Source organism: Euprymna scolopes, chromosome 29 (assembly GCF_053919585.1).
Source record: "Euprymna scolopes isolate OS-2025 chromosome 29, ASM5391958v1, whole genome shotgun sequence".
In the NCBI taxonomy this organism is placed as follows: domain Eukaryota; kingdom Metazoa; phylum Mollusca; class Cephalopoda; order Sepiida; family Sepiolidae; genus Euprymna; species Euprymna scolopes.
The window spans coordinates 16,462,195-16,482,181 of NC_136510.1; the positions used below are offsets into that span (position 1 = coordinate 16,462,195).

General features: G+C 34.4%; 1 protein-coding gene across 2 annotated transcripts in view; it reads left to right on the forward strand.

Moving 5' to 3' along the window:
• The window catches only part of LOC145252506 (uncharacterized), a 58,780-nt gene extending 40,909 nt beyond the window's left edge, over positions 1-17,871 (forward strand). The window contains exons 2-3 of one of the 2 annotated variants that reach the window (XR_013863606.1): positions 15,423-16,412; positions 16,445-17,871. Coding sequence is in view for 1 of the 2 variants with exons in the window: in XM_080112012.1 (XP_079968138.1) it covers positions 15,423-16,334 (912 nt within the window). In the remaining variant the exon portion in view is untranslated. Of the gene's footprint in view, positions 1-15,422 lie in introns of both variants that reach the window. The other variant, XM_080112012.1, reaches the window with a different exon arrangement.
• The last annotated feature ends 2,116 nt before the right edge of the window (positions 17,872-19,987 follow it).

The window sequence follows — 19,987 nt, forward strand, 5'->3', positions numbered from 1 at the left end:
CAAAGTCGGATGCCGAGGTTTTATTACAAACTCAACTTTCACATTCTTGAATAATCTTGGTCTTTCTTCATCAGACCAAAAAAAATCTATTCATCCAGTGTGCCGCAGCCGAGATTGAACTCACTACACGAGTTTGTAGTGCAATTCAAATTTTGTCGCTAGCTGAATACTTGATGCTTCGCCAGGGCTATCCAAAGGTATTTTTTTTTATTGTGATGCCATCACTAGATGGGGTGCCTACCACGGCTAAAGAGAGTCCCATATACCCTCGAGAGAAGGATAGACCACGCCAGTTTCTCAACCTGGTATTTTATCTTGAGGTACATACGGTACCTCGTCTTCCCAAATGGTCACCCATCTGGTGCTGGCCAGGCTCAACATTGCTTAACTTTTGTGATCTGGCGAGAACCAGTGTGTCAACATGATTGTGCCATAAATGTGTAAAAAAAAATAAAGAAAATACAAGACAAGGTTTTCTCTGCATCCGCCATAGACATGGCAATCATACAGAGTAATGACAATCCAACAAAGTCTGGTGGTATCGTGAGATACTGCTGAGGTGCTCTCGGCTAGTGGTAATAATGCTTTGCCTCCAAAACCATGCCTGAACCCAAAGTCATCATCTGATGAAGGCTTTGTTGGAAGCAATGCTGCTATACAAACAACAGTAATTGTTTAGTTTATTTTTTATACATACTTTTATCTCTTATTAAATGAAATAGACGTTTTTTTGTCGATTAATTCTATTTTTAATCCTTTCCAACGTCCTGCCAGAAGTGAAGACTGTTATTTAGAGGTTAGAACCGGTCAAAAATAGAATTGATAGACAAAAAAACGTTTATTTTATTTAATGAAATATGCCTAAGAGAAAAAAAGTTGCCTATATATATATATATATATATATATATATATATATACTAGCAAAAGTACACGTCGTTGACTGGGTTCAAAAACAGCCTACAGAAAATGGACTTTGATTTATGAAAGTATGATAGGTTATGAAAAGGAAGGGTTGTAAATTTGGGTTGAATTTGGGGGTATCAAAACCAAAGCAAAATAGGATGAAAGTAAAAATAAAATAGATAAATCCCATAATTTATTATACCATACCTGTTCACACTGAAACACTTATCACAATATTCTGTGGATCTATGTTAAAAAACCTTGTTAAATTTTGTGACATATTTCCATTCTATGGAGGTCAGGTGTGAACGAACACCCCATAATTTTATTATACCATATTTCTTCAAACTGAAACATAATTATCAAAGTATACTTACGCAGATAGATATGAAAAGTCTTTATTAAAGTTTGTGACTATTTCCATTCTATGGAGGCCAGGCGCGAACGCAGACCCCACAATTTTATTATACCATCCCTATTTAAGTTAAAATATACTTATCAAAGTATTCTTATGTACATCTATATCAAAAACACTTGTAAACGTTTTTTTTTTTTAAATTTTAAATTTTTTATTTCCATACTTTGTAGACTAGGTGCGAACGCTGACCCCACAATTTTAATGAACCACCGTTCTGCCAGATCACACATACCCATTCCTGTGTCTCAATACATCTTCTATCATTATATGTAATCAGTTTTTTAAAATAGTCAACCATATAGGAGCCTATTCGTGACTAGACACACACACACACACACACACACACACACACACACACACACACACACACACATTCAGCTTTATATTATAGATATATATATATATATAATGCTCCCTATCTTGGGTTTAGCATATTGGGAAGTGATATACAAACTGCCATTAGCGTATTAAGCAATGCTCTTTGTGTAAACAAATCGAGCGGAGGCATCTATGTCATAACATCGTTTATTCATTACCCACACAGCAGCAGCCGTATAGCATAATGGTGAGAAGCCTTGACTGTCATTTTGGACGGTCGGGTTTCGATCCTGGCCTGAGGCAGTTGCCTGTCTAGCCGCACTGATGAGCTGCGAAACAGTACAGTGTGGATGACATATATATATATATATATATATATATATATATATATATATATATATATATATGTATGTATGTCATCTACACTGTACTGTTTCGCATTATATATATATATATAATGTTTTAACTCATCCTCCATTGTATTACCTTCTATTATTAAAGTGGTTGTAGATTTATTTCCTGTCGACGTAGGTACCCACATCAATGATAACATCGATCGGACTATACAGATGTTTTTGTTTTTAGAATGAAAAAAAAAATGCCGGTTTCATTACCGCCATGTCGAGCATTGATAACTATAAAAGAATAAAAAATAAAAATTAAACAAAAATATTGATAGAAACATATCCAATAAATGTCACCCATCATATCAAAATATAACGTTCTACCATTTTTGTTTCTCGTTCTGACTCAACAGACTCGACACTACTTTGTTTCCAAGTTAAATAAACGCTTTAAAATAAGTTAAACCACAAAAACTTAACCGGGTAGGTAGAGTAACTTATATTGCCTTTGGTAACATTTATTTGTTGTATATTTATTTTTCACTCCTTTTTTGTTTTGTTGATTATTGTTAAAAATACCCCCCCCCCTTTTTTTATTCTCGTTCACCTCAAACAAGACAAAATAACACTTGGACGTAAAGGTCTACGATTTGGGACCATGTTCAGGGCTCTATGGACAAATTTATCTTTAGTTGGCCTTTGACAACTAAATATTTTCGTTTACTAGCCAAATAGAAAAGTTACTAGCCAAACTCACATGATTTTTGGAATATGACATCTTCGTTCTGTGACGATTATGTACATAAAGTTTTTTCTGTATTTTTTTGATAAGTGTAATTCTAAATATGCAACAAATTTTATATTGATACTTGAAGGTATAAACATTCTAATTTCTTCAGATGTTTTTTTAAACAGCCTTCGTTAAAAAAAGTTTGTTTTTTTTCTATTAAACTTTTATTGTTTAAATGACTTAACTTTGTTCGTTTTATTTAAAAAAATGTTGAAAAGATATTTTTCACTCAGTAAGCTTTGGAAGATTGTCAGTAAAAGAAATACAATCGCCAAAAGATAAGCGTTTCATTATTTCTAGTCGCCACTTTGAAAAATCACTTGCAAATGCGACTGTTTCACTCGCAATGTAAAACTCTGATGTTTGTAGCAGATTATGTGGGGAGATGAGTGAGATGTCAGTTTACATTACACTTAAACTTCTGCATGTCAGTACAGTTAAGAAAACAGGAAAAGGAGAGGGAATTCCAAAGTCTAGCAGTTCAAAAAAGGAAACTATTAGCGTAGAAGTCTTTCCGGTGTCTATATAATCAAAGGGTGGAATTTTTGTTGCTAAACGGGTTTATCGAGGGTGTGTATGTTGAGGGGGCACAAGTGCACTGAGTTCATCAGAGCACATTCCATTAAAATGCTTGTGAAACAGGCATAGGGTTGCAACATTTATTAATTTATTGTTTTGTTGTTTGCTTTTTCCTTTCTCACGCCTATTTCTTGTCAACTAAATCACACAATCGTTGCAGATTCAAATGTAGTTTTGTATGAATGAAAAAAATTGTGAATTCGCACAAGTGATTTTGTTTTTCTCTTTGAACCACCGAAAACTGAGGAAATATTTTGAAAACGAAGCGATTTGACAAGAAAGAATCTATTCTGGTTTAAATTCAAGTTAGAACTCAGCGAGAGAAAAAAAAAAAAAAAAAAAAGAGAAAAAAAAACGACAACGCTATTCATACGTTTGCCCATTCGTTCAATATATTTTAGGCCAGAGAGCAAATTGAATCTGAAAATAGATCAACGCATATAATTATAGTATCACTCCCTTTTTAATTGTGACCGATAGAAAGACAAACGGACAATTTATACCTCGGAGTCTTTTAGCTGAAGATTGATAATTTCAATTATTCAGATGACTATCATCATATTGGTTGAACAATAATGTTCAGAACATTTCAGTTGGTGTAACCTCTGACCTTCCTTAGTGTATTTTATGATATATATATATATATATATATATATATATATATATATATATATATATAATACTTGTTTATTGTTATATAAACATGCTCACATCCCGCTGCTACAAATAGCCACTTGTTTCAATCATGAACTTTTGAATAGTCAAGTCGCTGCCTGATGATATCTGTTGTTTGATTGAAACAAGTGGCTATTTGTAGCAGCGGGATGTGAGCATGTTTATATAACAATAAACAAGTATTATCAGCTCTTTTTATTGAGCACTATCTAACAACCTCGTTGAATTCATTAGTCCATTACTTTTGAATATAAAAAAAACCGAGTATATATATATATATATATATATATATATATATATATATATATATATATATATATATATATATATATATATCCCCGAAACAGTGTTTCATTGTAAACAACTGATGATCCCTTAAATTACCATTAGTACTCTAGTGAATTCGAGAGATTACAAAATATTGTGCGCTCAGGAAAATGCGAAGTACCCGTATTTCATACTGCCTAAAAAAAAAAAAAAAAAAAAAAAAAAAACGGAGGCTATGTCGTTTGAAGAAATAACTAATATTGTCGAAAATATTTGGTGAACGTAACAGTTTGTTTCACACATGTTATAAATCCATAAATTTTGTCAAAGAAAATGAGGACTTTATTACAATACGCCGGAAAAGTAAATTTGTAGTGTGAATTATTCAGGATAAAAGAAATTAAGGAAGACATGTTTAAATGTCTCATTTTTGTTCAGGGATTAACTGCAGCAAAAGATAAAGAATTACGTTCGGGAATACTGTCAATTATGGAACAAGATACTGAAATAACGTTACAAAATGTTACAGAACAAAAAAATGTCGAAAGTTACTTAATATAAAACGGGTCAATTTAAGTATAGAAGAGAAAAATATTGTTCAAATACAAAGATTGGAAAACGAGTCCACAAGGAAAGATACTGCAAGGCATCTAGTGGGAAAAATCATTTTATAAGAGCCTTTATTTCAAAAATAAATTGTGTTATGAACGTAGTAGAAAAGGGTATAAAGCGACTGTATCAAAAAAAAAAAAAAAATACCAGAAGCCTAAAAAGATAAACACGATTGGGTCTAAAATAATATCTTTTTTTTTTTTTTTTTTTTTTTTTAATACATGGGGGTCATCACTTATCAAGGCCCAGAGGCCACGGGTTAACGGGTATACATTAGTCGTTGTGATTTTAGTATAGTAAACATTAGTGGGAATTTTATAACTTGGATTACTTAGGGGGACGGTTCAATAAGAACTTGTTCACGTTGGACTTGAAGACAATCAGATCGTAGTCAGCTCGAAAGCAGGCATCTCCCACTAAGCTATGAAGACTATTTTGACCTCTGTCAAGACAGGATAAGCTGCTTCTAGCAGCTCCTGCCCAGATGTGGCAACAGTACTCCATCGTTGGCCGAACCTGACTTTTATATAGGTAGAGAATTGCACCAGGAGTGAGATATCTACTGGAGCAGTAGAAGGATCTCACCATTTTTCCAGTGACAGATTTGTATATACGTGTTCCATTTCAGATTGGGAGTCAAGGTGAAGCTCAGAAGCTTGTCAAAACATGAAGCCTCCCCAAGACGAAAGCCACTCATTTCGATTGATGGCAGCTGGGCAACAAAGCGTTGATGATGTAAAGATAGAAGCTTGGTTTTAAATGCATTAAAAGTAACCAGCCACTTTTTTCTGCATTCCCGACACTGTCTGAAGAACTTTAAAAAAAAAAGTATATAGGCATCAAAATAAATATATGAGCGGTAAACTGCTTTCTTGATACTTAAAGTGACACATTCCTAATCGATGAAATGATGTGGAAAACAATCAGACGACTGAATCTATAAAACACTGAGAAAATTGTCAGGGGCGTTTCTGGAAATAGGTTAAAATTCAAAGGTGAATTTTATGCAAATGTCATCTGACGATAAAATATTATAGGAAAAAATCTGCCATATATGGAAGAAATTCAAACTTATTCGGCATCGATGGTATGGTACTGTTTAATTTATGGAAGAAACTGATAAATGCGATTTTTTAGACACTTAAATGTGTCAGGAATAAAGAAATCTATACTGGCAGAAAAAATTGATTTAAAAGAGATTTAAAAAATGAATTTACGGGTGTATTTTTTGACAGACTGGCTTGTACAAAGACTGAGGTAAAACTCGAGCTAAAGAGCGATGCAAAAAAGAGTTCCATTTTTATCATTAGAAATGGTAGACAAGGAATTAAAGAAACTTAAAGAAATTGGAGTAATTAAAAAAGTTGATTACTCAGAGTGGGCGTCATCCATAGTATACATAAAAAGAAAAAGGAAAAAAAATAATAGTATGCTCTGATTTTTCCACAGGTCTAAACTATTGTCTTAAAGACCACAGCTATCTGCTCCCTAGGCCAGAAGAAATCTTTTCAAAGTTGAATGGGAGGGAGGGGAATTTTTCAAAAATTGATCTATCCAAAGCATGTTCGCAAGTAAAGTCAAGGTCACTCTAGGGTAAAGGTTAATAAGTGTTAGGTAGAGGGTGAAACAACACGATCAGTAATGATGGAACTTGGGTAGGGCTTAATTATTTAAGGCTCAGAAGGAACATGAGATTTGAAGATGACCATCCTATAGTCAGCCAGGAAGCAGACATGCGATATTGTTTCGCAGGCAGACAATTCTAGGACAGAAACTTTTCCCATAGAATTTTCACTAAGTTTTATGCATAGATAGATGGTATGATTGCACTAGTAGTCAGGTTCTTTCTGGGATGGCAGAATAATTCAACTGTTTGGTATTTTTAACTGTAGAAAACAGAACAAATAAAAAAGGGTAAAAATAATGACAAATAAATGTTACCAAAGGCAAGATAAGTTACTCTTTTACCTATATGAATAATTTTATGATTTTTAACATATTTTAAAGCGTTTTTTTTTGTTTGTTTTTTTTCCAAGACAAAAAACCGAATGTCCACTCTGCTCAATTTGGACAAAAAAATATGACTGATATAAGCACTACCCGAGGACCCTTGGTAATCGCTCAAAAAATCGAAAATTAAACAAAATACTGGTAGAAACTCATCCAATAAATGTCACCAAGCATGCAAAAATATCTTTTGCCAATATTTTGTTTAATTTTCGATTTTTGAACCAATATCAAGGGCCCTCATAAAATGGTTATGCCAGCAATTTTTTTTTTTTTTGTTCTAACTGCACAGAGTGGACACTCGGTTTGTTTTGAACCAATCAATCAATCTATCCCCATCCTCTTGCCAAACTTTTACAAAACACTCTTCTTCTACAACTGCTATCAACAGTTTCCCTCCACTTTCTATCTGTGCCTAAATCTAAATGCAAATTCCATGAACAAAGTTTCTTTCCTATAACTGCCTGTCTGTGGAACTCTGTTCCACTTGTCTGCTTTCCAGCTAACTATAATATGGTCGTCTTCAAGTCCAATATAAACAAGTTCTGGTTGAGCCATCCCCCCCCTCCAAGAATCCATTTCTACTCCATTTCCACCACTAACTATTAATACACTGTTGTCTCAGTGACTACCGTACATTCAGTAACCCTTATCCTCGACTGGCCTTTGGGCTTTGATAAGTGGTGACTTCCTTGTAAAAAAAAAAAGGAAGAAAACTACGTAATAATGTTTTATCAAGAATGTGTTTGTTTCAAAATTCACTATTCTGTACAAGCACTAAGAAATATTGAGTGTCTTTTTGCTGTTGTTAAAGTCCCTGCCTCCTGGTCATCAAGCATTTATTCTAACTTTTATCTTGAAATGAAAATCGTCTGCTGTTTGCCTGTTCGCGCCAAAATGGCGACTGGTTACAATGGCGCAAATGGTGATCAATCGATAAAGGACATAATCAATAAAAGGACTGACTCCCCTCACCATGAATGGAAGAGGATGGAGATCATATTCGGTAGAAACGATTGGGGTAGGGAAATCCAAAATCAAAACCGGCTAAATTGATTCCTTGCAGCTCGTTTCATTTGCTTTCTCCAACGACGCCATTAATTTTCAACGATTTTCATTTCGTTGCAGACGATAGTAATGATGATGACGATGATAATGCTACCTATCCGAATAATGGCGACCAACCGTTAACCTCGCCGTCACGTTTATATGAAACTGAGTTGAGTCACGACCTCGGTAAAGCAGGCCTGTTTACTGAAAAATGACATCATGCAAGGTCTGTCAAACCGACTATCGACAATGAATGAGATTTAAAAAAAAAGTATTAGAAAACTTTTTAAAATGCATCTAAAAAGAGAAAAATAAGGAATGCGGTTTATACTGAAACTGAACTTTATTCAATATTAATTAAAAAAAAAAAAAAAAAGAATTAATTTAAAAAGAAAATTTAATTTTCTTTTTAAAAAGAAGTTTGTACGTTAAATAAACATCGGGTTGTCTCGTGGATTTTAATGACTAAAATTCGTTTATTATTTTAATTGTGAAAAAACTTTCTTTTTTTTTCTTTTCTTTTTTTTTTTTTTTTTTACATATTTCCATGCAAAACCAAGCAATGCAGATATATCAATAAAACCAGCAGTATACTTCTTTTTAATACCAAAAACTTACTAAATAAAAAGATTACATGATTTAAGAGAGAAATTACAATCCTCATATTGTGTGGAACCGTTCTTTTCGAAGCCTTTTGTTTATCTATTTGGATGTGACTTATTACCAACAGCTCTGACGTTAGCAGATAAACGAGACAGGCCTGCTTTACGGAGGTCGTGATTGAACTGCTTCCAAAAACGTGTGCCAATCAATATTCTTTCCGTTTCTGTTTTCTCCCTTTGTTTCTTTGCCAACATTTTTCTCCTTATTTATTTATTTTATATTTTTAAAACCATAAAAACATTTTTGTTTTAATTTTTGTTTTTCTTGATGCTTTTATTCTTCCTGTCTTCTTTTCAGATTTTAAGTCTCTCATCCCTCTCTCCCGAGCTTCTTATCCTTCAGACCCTTCTCCTCCAATCCTAAATGCAAAACACACTTTCGTCAAGTCAGTACGTGTATTGATCCACCGTTCCATTTTAACAACACACACACACACACACACACACACCTCATCATTTCGACAACGCAACACTTCTCACTCCCCTCGTGTCTACCTGCGCTTCTACCTAAAAACCTTTCACCCTCGTTAGTCTTTATATTCCAACTCTTATTAAATTAGTTTTAGGGAAAACAAAAAAAAAAAAAACAGTTTGTTTGTTTTTAAGTAGTGAGAAATTTTTTACATGATACTATTCGGCATCTTAGCTTTCTTTGCTTTTCATTTATGAACAGTTCGATTCGGAACAAGGGGAGACAATCACGAAATTTTCTCTAAAAATGAACGTAATCCTTTGTAAATAAACTGCTTGCTGTTTTAATTTGTTTCGAAATTTTAATTTATTACGAAAACTGTTTTTTAAAGGAAGAGTGTAGAAAGTGTTTCTTAAAAAAATTAATTTAATTCAATAAATGTTTTCAGCACTCTTCATATTTAACTAGCAGAGAAGTTTATCTTGTTATATCTCCATGGTCCAAAGGATTTTGTGGTTTTTGTTTTCTAGTACTGTCTCCAGTTTGTGCCTATACCATTCGTCTGCATGTTCAAAGTGCAATTGTTTGCAGTTTCCAGTGTACTGCTTTCTCCATGCAGCCGTGTGTTCTTGTAAATTTTGGGGCTACTTTGCTGCATTCACTTATGTTGTTGGCTGTTTTGACTTTTTGTCCACAGAGTCTACTGCTTTACTGTTACTTTACTATTTTGCTCTATTTTATATATTTTAGCTTTAATTTGGTTAGTTCTAATCAAGTTGTTTTATGCTAATATCAATAGAGATTCTGTTTCTTTGTTCACGTGTCCTTTTCTTAACCATGTTCACGTATTTGGGGGATTCTATTCTCTTGTCATTCTTATGAATCGTCCAAGGAGTTCTTTCTCTTCCCACTTTTCTTGTCTTTTTCTTTCTAGTTTTATCGTTTCTTGTATTGTTCATGTTGACAATGTCTCTAACTGCAACGATTAATCTTTCGGTGCTTCAAGCTATGTACTCTTCCAAGTCTTTTTTTCAGTGTTCTACATAATACCAGTCCTGTTCCCCCTTCGTTTCTTTTCACATAGAACCTGTCGGTATCATCTTTTGAGTGTAATGCATTATGTATTCGATTTCTACTATATAGTTTTCTTTCTAAGAGTTTCCTTGTTCTCACTTACTTTTTTCCAATTTTCACTTTCATTTCAGTAGATTTCCAGCACTCCCAAATATTTGTAAGTTTCATGTTCACCAAACACCCTCATTTTTTTTTTTTTATCATTATTATTGCTATTTCACCCCAAACAAGGCATAGTGCCACTTGGATGTAAGGGGGATATTATTTGCAGGGACACTATGATCACATTACACTTGAACTTCTGCATGTCAGTACAGTCAGGGAAGCAGGAACCCGGAGAGGAAATTCCAAAGCCTAGTAGTTTGAGGAAAATAACTATTATTTTATTTTATTTATTTTTTTTTTTTACATAGGCTACACCACTTATCAAGGCCAAGAGGCCACTCAAGGATAAGGGTTATAGAAGGCTTTCCAGCATCTAGGGATCTCTATTGTGTAGGGGTGGGGTTTTGCTGCTTGTTGGGTTTGTTGGGGGTATTTACATCGAGGGGGTACAAGTGTTTGGAGTTCATCAAAGCACCTTCCATCAAGCTACTTGTAAAATAGGCACAGGGATGCAGCATTTCGTCGATAAGACAAGAATTGAAGTTTGGTTGACAGAGCAGTACTTAGCAGGTTTGCGATTCTTTTTTTTTTTATTGCTATCTAGGAGAGAATACCCTGCACATGGGCAGATGGTAGACTTGTAGAGGTACAAGATACTGTCAGGCGTAAGTAACACTCTAGCATGGTAGAGAGAGCTCACCTTCTTTGCAGCAGCCTTGGCAATGCCCTCAATGTATCTGTTCCAATTCATATTCCTTGTGAATGTTAAAGCCGAGGAGTTTGAACAAAATACTTTCAGGTTTCAGGTGTATCATTAGCCATGGGTATTAGTGGTTGAGAAGGTTTCTTGTAATTATTAAAGGAAAGAAGCTTAGTCTTGGCATCATCGAATGTGACCATCCATTTTTGTTCCCATTCCACTACAGTTCACAGTTCATGTATTAAACATATATTCTTAACATATCGATCATCAGAACACAAGAGCTTTCAGGTCGTGTATTATTCCTCTTGGTTGGATAGTTGCCCTCTGATATTTCTAGTTTTCAACTTTTTCATCTCCAGTAGTGAACACTTTTCCATGCCAAACTTCATTCCAATGCTCTGGTTGAACATTCTGGTTGTGTTTCTCAGATTTTTCAGTTCCTTTTTGCAAACAGCTTCAGGTCATCTATATGCATGAGTTTTTTTTTGTTTTTTTGTTTTTTTTTTATGGCTGTAAACTTGTATCCGGCATTACATTTCCTTAGTATGCAGTTGAGTGGCATCATGGCTATGATAACCAATAGTGGTGATAGCAAATACCTTTGGAAGATGCCTCTCTGTATTCTTATTATCTCAGTCAGGTTTTGTTCCTCCAGCTATCAGTTCCAGTCTCCATGTTTCTATTGCTTTCTTAATAATATAATAATCTTGTCAGATATTTTTACATTCTTAAGCATTCAATTATCCATGCTCTTGGGATTCTGTTGTAGGCTTTCTTGGAATTAATCCATGCCATGGCTATGTTTGTTTGTTTTTGTTTTTTTGTTTTTTTTCATTCTTTTTACCTCTTTCAAGTTCTTTTGATATATAAGATGTCTCCAATATTTTCCATCCATTTTGTTTCTCAGGCAAGAGTCCACACATGTTAAGGGAGTTGTAGATTTGTTCACTTAGTTGTGCCATTAAGACCTTTCACACAGTTGGTAAGCAGGTTATTGGTCTGTAATTGTTTGGAGTCGTCCACTTTTGAACATCTTTTTAATGTAGTTTTTCCTTTAGTCATTCATTCTGGTACTCTTGTTTTGCAGATACATTCTCTTAGATTTTGCACCAGTATACCATGCAGTGTCATGAATTTTTGGAACCAGTATGCATGGATTCCATCGTGACCTGGTGCTTTCCAGTTAGCCATTTTCCTTAAAGTCGTCTGGAGCGTTTCTTCGTTAATTTCTGTTTCTCTTCCTTCTACAATTTCCTGGAGTTTACTTTCCATATCTTTTAATCATTCTATTCTGGTCGTGAGGCTGCCCCCCCCCCCCATCTCACTCCAGAATTATTTTTTCTGTTGAGTCTGGTTGTTACGTTCTTGTTATTCTTTCATTCGCATTTTGATAAAACTTATTACTCAGTAGGAGTTCTCACCCTGGTCATCATCAGAGATTGCTCACTGACAACAGCTGGAGAGTACTCCCTGAAGTCCAAATAACAACAAGTCTCTCTAGATTTTCAGTACTCTCCACCTCTGTCCATAATCTTTGCGAATGAATTTGCATCATGGCAGCAGCCGCTTGTCATCGACTTTTCATTAGCAATGGCCATTAGTCTTCACAGAAATTTGGGTGACAATAAGCTTTCCCAAGGTCCCAGTGGAAGCCTAGTTAGTACTCTCTCTCTCTCTCTCTCTCTCTCTCTCTCTCTCTCTCTCTCTCTCTCTAGTCTTTCCATCCTGTTTAACCATTCTTGACTAATTGGTGTTAGTTCATGCTGACAGCTACACTTTTTAATTGGTGTTATCTTGGCTTCATGTTCCATAATCCTTTCAGCTCTCTGGCCAAATTGCCTTGCTTCTCTGTTTTCCTGATGTTCACTCTGTGGTCTGCTGGGACAGTGAAATCTACAATCTGGCAAGCTTTTTCCTGCTTGTTAACTATTATGACATGCAGTTCATCAATGTTTCATAAGATTTTATGATTTCCGTTCTCACATATTGCTACCAATTTGTGTTATTTGGAGTTTGAGTGACAACAAGTCCCCTCAGATTTCCAATACTTTCCACTACTTTTGATTATCTTTACAGAGGCTTTTGCATTTTCACAACAGGTACTTACCATTAATTTTTCGTTGGCAGCGACCATCAGACTTCACTGGAATTTAGGTGACAATAAGCCTCCCCAAGATCCCAGTCCTCATCCAATGGAGGTCTGGCTAGTGCTTTCTCTCCTCAATCCTTCCATCCTCTCTGACCTTTTTCACTTATTTGGTGTGATGTCAGTTTATGGTGACACACACAAAAAAGTGAGGCACAAAGTGGTTTAACTTACAATCATGCAGTCTCAGTTTTCATGATTACATGTAATGTTCCTTTGTGTTTTCTGCCTAGTTTGTGTCTGTAGCTTGTGTGTTAGTCTCCGCATTCAATGGTTTTCCTTAATATTTCTGCAGTTTTCATTATTGTTATTTTCTCAGTCATCCATCTGATTCCAATTTCTCCCATTCTTTTTTCAAATTTTTTCGGTCTTGTTCCTAGCGTTCCTACTATTAGCGGTGCTATCATGACTTTCTTCATCTTTGAACTCTCTGGGCAGTTCCATGTAGTTGCTCCACTTCTCTGTTTCTTGATCTTCACTTTGTAGATTTTACCATTCCAGTAGACCACCGTCTGGCAAGATTTTTCCTTCTTGTTAACTATTATGACATCTAGTCTTCTTGCTTGGATGGGTTTATTCGTTTGTATATCCATGTCTCACAGAATCTTGTGACTTTCATTTACCAGTACTGCTGTCGGTTTATGTTTGTACTATTTGTCTGGGTGATCAAGACGCAATTGCCTGCATAATTGCCAATGTACTGCCTTTCCCACTTGATCATGTCTATTTTTATATTCTTTTTAGGCTAGTTTGCTGCATTCACTTATTTGGTTCATTGTTTCGTCTCTTCGTTCACAGAGTCTGCATTTACTGTTTTTTGTGTCTTGCTGATTCATGCTTTGATGTGGTTTATTCTAATTACGTTATCTTGTGCAGCTGTTATTAGGGATTCAGTTTCCCTGTTTAGGTTTCCTTTTTTAGCCAATTCTAAGTATTTATGTTAGTCTCATCTTTTGTAACCCTTATGAATCGTCCATGTAGCTGTTTCTTTGCCAATTTTTCTTTCCTCATCTTATTCTTCATCTCTTCTTTTTGTATCTTGTTTGTTTCTTCAGTGTCGCTTTCTGCGGTAATTATTCTTTCAGCGTTCTGCATTATATATTTTTCTAATTCTTTTTTTTTTTTGTGTTATTTTCACAGTCTTCTATACAAATCAGCACTCTTCCCCTGTCTTTCCTTTTCACATAGTATCAGTATCATCAGTTTGCATGTAGTGCATTGTGTATTATCATGAGTTTCCTGGTCTTCTGGTCGAGATTTTTCGGTTCTTCTTTGGTCCAACTTATAAACGGTCCAGAGTATCCTACTAGTGACACTACCCACGTGTTTATTCCTTTAAATTTCTACTATATAGTTTAGTTTTGATGAGTTTTCTTGTTCTTCTGTGGTATTCCTTTCCAATTTCCTCTTGCCTTGATGGTGCTTGTTTCCAGAACTCTCAAGTATTTCTGGCTATCATGTTCACCTCGTGCCCTTGCCTCAGTTTGATTGGGTAGTACTATACGTTCCATTGTTTCCAGTCTTGTCTTCCTCATGGTCAGCAGCGCACACTTTTCCATACCAAATTCTACTTAGATATCCTGGCTAAAGATTCTGGTTGTGTTTATTAGCATCTCTAGTTCTGTCTTTGTTTTTGCAAACAGTTTCAGGTCATTCATGTACATTAGGTGGTTTATTCTTTCATCTATAGGAGTGAACTTGTATCGGGTTTGGCGTTTTCTTAGCATATTGTTTTGCGGTATCATGGCTATGATGAACAGTAGTGATGATAGGGAATCACCTTGGAAGATACTTCTTTGTATTTTGATCTTGTTATGCATTGTCCATCAGCTATTAGTTATTATTATTATTATTATTATTATTATTATTATTATTATTATTATTATATTATTTGTACTCACTAGGGGTTTTCACATAGGCCATCATCAAAAATTTCTCTGTCAACAACCTGTGGTGTTCTCTGGAGTTTAAGTGACAACAAGTCTCCCCAGATTTCCAGTATTCTCCAGCTCTTTTGATAACATTTGCAAATGAATTTGCATTATCACAACAGCCGTATACCATTAATTTCCCACTGGCAATGACTATTGGCCTTCACTGGAATTTGGAGTGGCAATAAATCTCTCCAAGGTCCCTCATCTTCTCTGTACTCATTCAGTGGAGGTCTGGTTAGTGCTTTCTCTCCTCGATTATTATTATTAGTAGTATTATTATTATTAATTACTACTACTACTATTACAACTATTAATACTACTAAAATAACATGACAATTCCTGCATCGTTTGTTTTGTTGCAGCCTTTTCTGTTTCTTTATTTATTTTATTGTAATTTATTCATTTTTTTCTTATCTCTTTCAGAGTTCCGCTCTGGCTCATGGAGAGACTGTACAACATTATGAAGTCGACCCAAATTATCACCGGCAGAAAAAAAATGGCTTTGCTATGCAAGAACACCAACAAAGACTTGGTGACGCTCCATCTTCACAAAGGCTTCTTATCCGAGCTAAACGTTTGGATGTTATGGAAACCGCCAAGGGGGCCAACATTGCCCGGGCAAAACGCTTGGCCAAACTTGTGCATGATCATAACACGGCCGGTCGCCTACTGATCCGTAGCAAGAGGCGTGATTTGGTTGCACCGATGACTAAAAAACAGTTAAACCGTGTGAAACAGATGAGTTTTGCTGACCACCATGGCAGTCACCATGGCTACCACCACGAGTCCCGTCTGGGTGAAAAGCATCGGGATAATCATCATGAAGCGAAGCGTCACCACGATGATGGAAAGGTCAGTCTCCACAAGAAAGACGACCGAAGGAAAGAATCGCATGCAAAGAAATCGACGCTCTATCTGAAGAAGAAAGATTTCCATTCCAACGAAGGACATGGCCAAATGCGATCCGGCAAGAAAGAGTCCCACACAAAGAAAAACCTGCACGTCGTTCATAACGAGGAGAAACGTCGTGAAAAGAAGCATGAATCTCATAAATTGGAGAAGAGTAAGAAGTCCAATGTTGGTGCTGGCCATAATAAAGAAAAGAAAGATAGGAAGGGCAACATTCACAAGGTTAGCGGCAGCAGCGGCCATTTTGGAAAGAAGAAGATGGCGTCTGCAAGTCACGGTGGCGTCAGCCATTCTGGGCATGAGGAGAATCAGAGGAATTTACAGGCGATACACAAAAAATGGAAGAGAAACGCCAAGAAATACACCATCATGGCAACCAAGAAGAATTATTTCAAGAAAAATAAGAAACGGTCATTGAAGCATTAATTTTCAACATTTCTCTCTCTCTCTCTCTCTCTCTCTCTCTCTCTCTCTCTCTCTCTCTCTCTCTCTCTCTCTATCTATCTATCTATCTATCTATCTATCTATCTATCTACCTATCTCTTTCTACGTCTCGTATTTTGAATCTTTACTTCTCTTTCTGCAACTCCAATTTTCAAAATGGGAAAATGATATTGTCTTGTCCCCCGTCGACACAGCTTCACTACCGCCCCTTCCCCGTCTCGCTCCCTTGCTGTCGATCGCTTCAATCATGAAATATTTTGCATGTTAAACATGTAACTTAAACATTTGTACCCCCCCTCTCTCTATATATATATATCTATCTCTCACTTTCGCTCTCCCCCTCTTTGTTGTTCTTTACCCAAAATACAAAATCCTTCGCTCATCGCTTGCCACAAAAGTCCTTGTGTTTTGTTGTCGTTTTGGAAATTAAAATAAAAAGTCATCAATTGTTTACATAAGTAACAGTTTAGTCAGTGGCAAAATTTAACTTTTCTTTTGTCTATGGTTTTCAAAAGCTAAAAAAAGAAAACGCACTTGTGCATTAGTTTTTCTTTTTTTTTTTTTTTTTTGACAATTTTTTATTTTTTTTAAGAACATCTTTGGGGGTGGGGACAATTCAAAAAGACCTTATCCAAAAATGTTAAAGTTTCCCACAACTTTTAGTTAAAAAAAAAAAATACACAAAATAAAATTATTATTATATGGACGTTTGTTGAATTAAAATAAAATTTTAAAAATTCTAATAACACAAAATGAAACATTAATTATCTCAACATTTATTGAATTAAAATAAAATATGGAAAAATTCGTTTTCTCCAAAAAAATATACCACACGCATTCCAATGATGACTGTTTAAAACTATTTATACATTTTAACATTCATACATTTTCATATAATGGAAATTTTCATTTATTTCAAAATTTTCTTAATTTTATTTTAATTCAATAAATGTTCAGATAATTAATGTTTTATTCTGTTTTAATTTTTTATTTTAATTTTCTTTTTTTTTCTTTCTTTTTTTTTTACCAAAAGTTATCTGAAATTTTGACATTTTCGAATAGGATCTTTTTGAATTGTCTCCCCTTCAAAGGCGTTCTTCAACAATGAAAACAAAATAATTGTCCAAAAAGAAAAGCCAATTGCACAATCCTCCCTCCCCCCCCCCCAAAAAAAATATAACATAATAATAATAATAATAACCCCGTTTTGTCTTTGAATTTTCTTTTAAGAAAAAAAAATCCCATTGTTTTGCTGAGGGGGAAAACATTTATATCTACAAATGATATTAATTTTAAAATAAAATGGTACTTCTGCATCTTTGTGTACATATGAAATAGTTACGACTTGAATTTAAAAGAGCGACATGAAAAGGGGGAGATAATTCAAACTTTGGGGGTAAAAAAGATGAAAGGAGATCAATAAAAAATCAAATAAAACTTCAGAGGATACGTTAAAATTAAATTATTTATATAAATTGAACATGAAATAATTAATAAACCTGTTTTAATAATAATAAAATAGGTAATCGAAATGCAGTAAAGTTTCATTTAACGAAACATGTGAAAAAATGTTTTTACACCATCGTTTATATTCATTTTTGGAGAAATCAGTGACAAATTTTATTTGATTGTCTCCCCTTCCGTCACCCCCTCCCCCACCATCGTTATATGTCACTTTCCTTTAATTTTTTAATTAAAGACAGGAATCTTATATGTATATATTAATGTAGAAGCACTAAAAAAAAAAAAAAAAAAAACGTCAGAGGACTTTTATTTCTATGAAAAAAAGATTTTTTTGATAAAGTTTTTCAAGCTGCTTTTTGGCTTCTCATAGTTTCTTATATCTTTTATTTTGGTAAACGTGTAGTTTTCCAATTCGTGTAATTTTATTGAAAGACAATAGGCAGAAGCTTAAAATTTGCTTTTTTGTTTTTTTTTATTATTTTTTAGATTATTACATATTAAACTTATTTAGTATTATGAATGGAATAGAAAAAAGAAATCGTTTTTGAAATTATTAAATTTATAAATATAAATTTATAAGATGGGCACATATTTTGATATAAAACGTGAAACAAAAATGTCAAAATGAAAAGAAGTAAAAACTTTTAGTGAGTTATATAAAAATATTTTTTAAAACAAAATATTTATGAAAAATACTTAATGTTTTTGTTTTAAATAAATTTTTTTTAGGTAATTCACTAAAAGATTTTACTTCTTTTTGTGCTACATATTCTTTGTTCCAAGTTTTATATTGACAAGCTTTCCAGGCGCCCATATTAGAAATATGCAATTGTGTCGACTAATGTACTAATAAAAAATTTTTTTTTTCTATTGTATACGTAATACTATAAATTGCTTTCAACACCAATATGTTCAGCATACCAGAATCTTAAAAAAAAATACAATTTTTGAATTTACTGCATATCGTATTTGTAATAAAATTGCATGGGTTGGTAGACTACATGTTTACTTTTTATTTTTACTTTACCACCACCACAAAAAAAAAAAAAAAAAAAAAAAAAGTCACCAGAATTTTTAAAATCTTGTGGACGATTAAAATTTTTTTAAAAAGAATTGTTTATCCCAAATAATTTCCCGGGAAAGAAGCGATCGAAATATGAAACATTCCAACTCCACGAATGTCTCTCATCTTTTGCAGAAGACAAGATAAAAAGTTCTGAAAAATGTAGTCCTCTTTTTTATCTTTCTTTCTTTTCTTTCTTTTTTTTTTTTTTTTTTTTCTCTCGTCGACACCAATGAACACTTTTTATTGTGAAAAACTTTTCTGGTTTATACAAATAAATGATCAGAAATCGAAAAAAGCTCTCTTTTCGTCTTTTTCTTTTTTCCTTTTCTTTTTTTTTTCTTTTCTTTTACAGATGACGTCATGGTAATCAAGAATGCTGCCACTCATATTTCTTCTTCTTCTTCTTCTTCTTCTTCTTCTTCTTCTTCACATACCTTTGAAGCATATACTCATAGCACAGAAGGTCATAATCATACCCATCGAGGATACATCCTCAACACAGTCTGGCAGAATCTTGACCATTTTTGAGTAGGGAATGATCTTGCATCTGCTGAGCAGTAGTGTGGTTCTGTGTAGTTCTAGAAGGTCAGGCTTTGTCGCCCACCTTTTAAGATGAAGTAAGTTTATTGTTTACTACTTGAAGCGCTTCTACCTGTGAATGCTGACTGGGCTACCCAGGCAATTTTTAAAAAGCCAGAGTGCTCCTCCTTTAGGGGTGCTGTCTTGACTCTCACCACCTTCTGACCTTATGTCACATCTTCCTACGGTCGGAAGGAAGTAAATCCCTACACTAGTTTCCTACCTTTTAACTCAATCCTTTGCCTTATTGCTGTATTTGCAAGATTTTTCAATCTGTACCGAATGGACAGTAGAAGGTAGTGTTGCACTGTATGGTCCTCCTCTTCATATTTGCAGATGGTTGGGTTAGTTTTGTAGCCTCCATCTTGTCATAGCAGCTTTTGGTCCCTCTCTTTCTGTTCTCAGATGGCTGGATGCTTTCTACTGGATCTATCATCCCCTAACAAGCAGGATCCTAGCCTGGCATAATTGACAACAAAGCTAGATTCAGAATCTCACTCAGCACATTGGAGATCGGTTTCAGAAA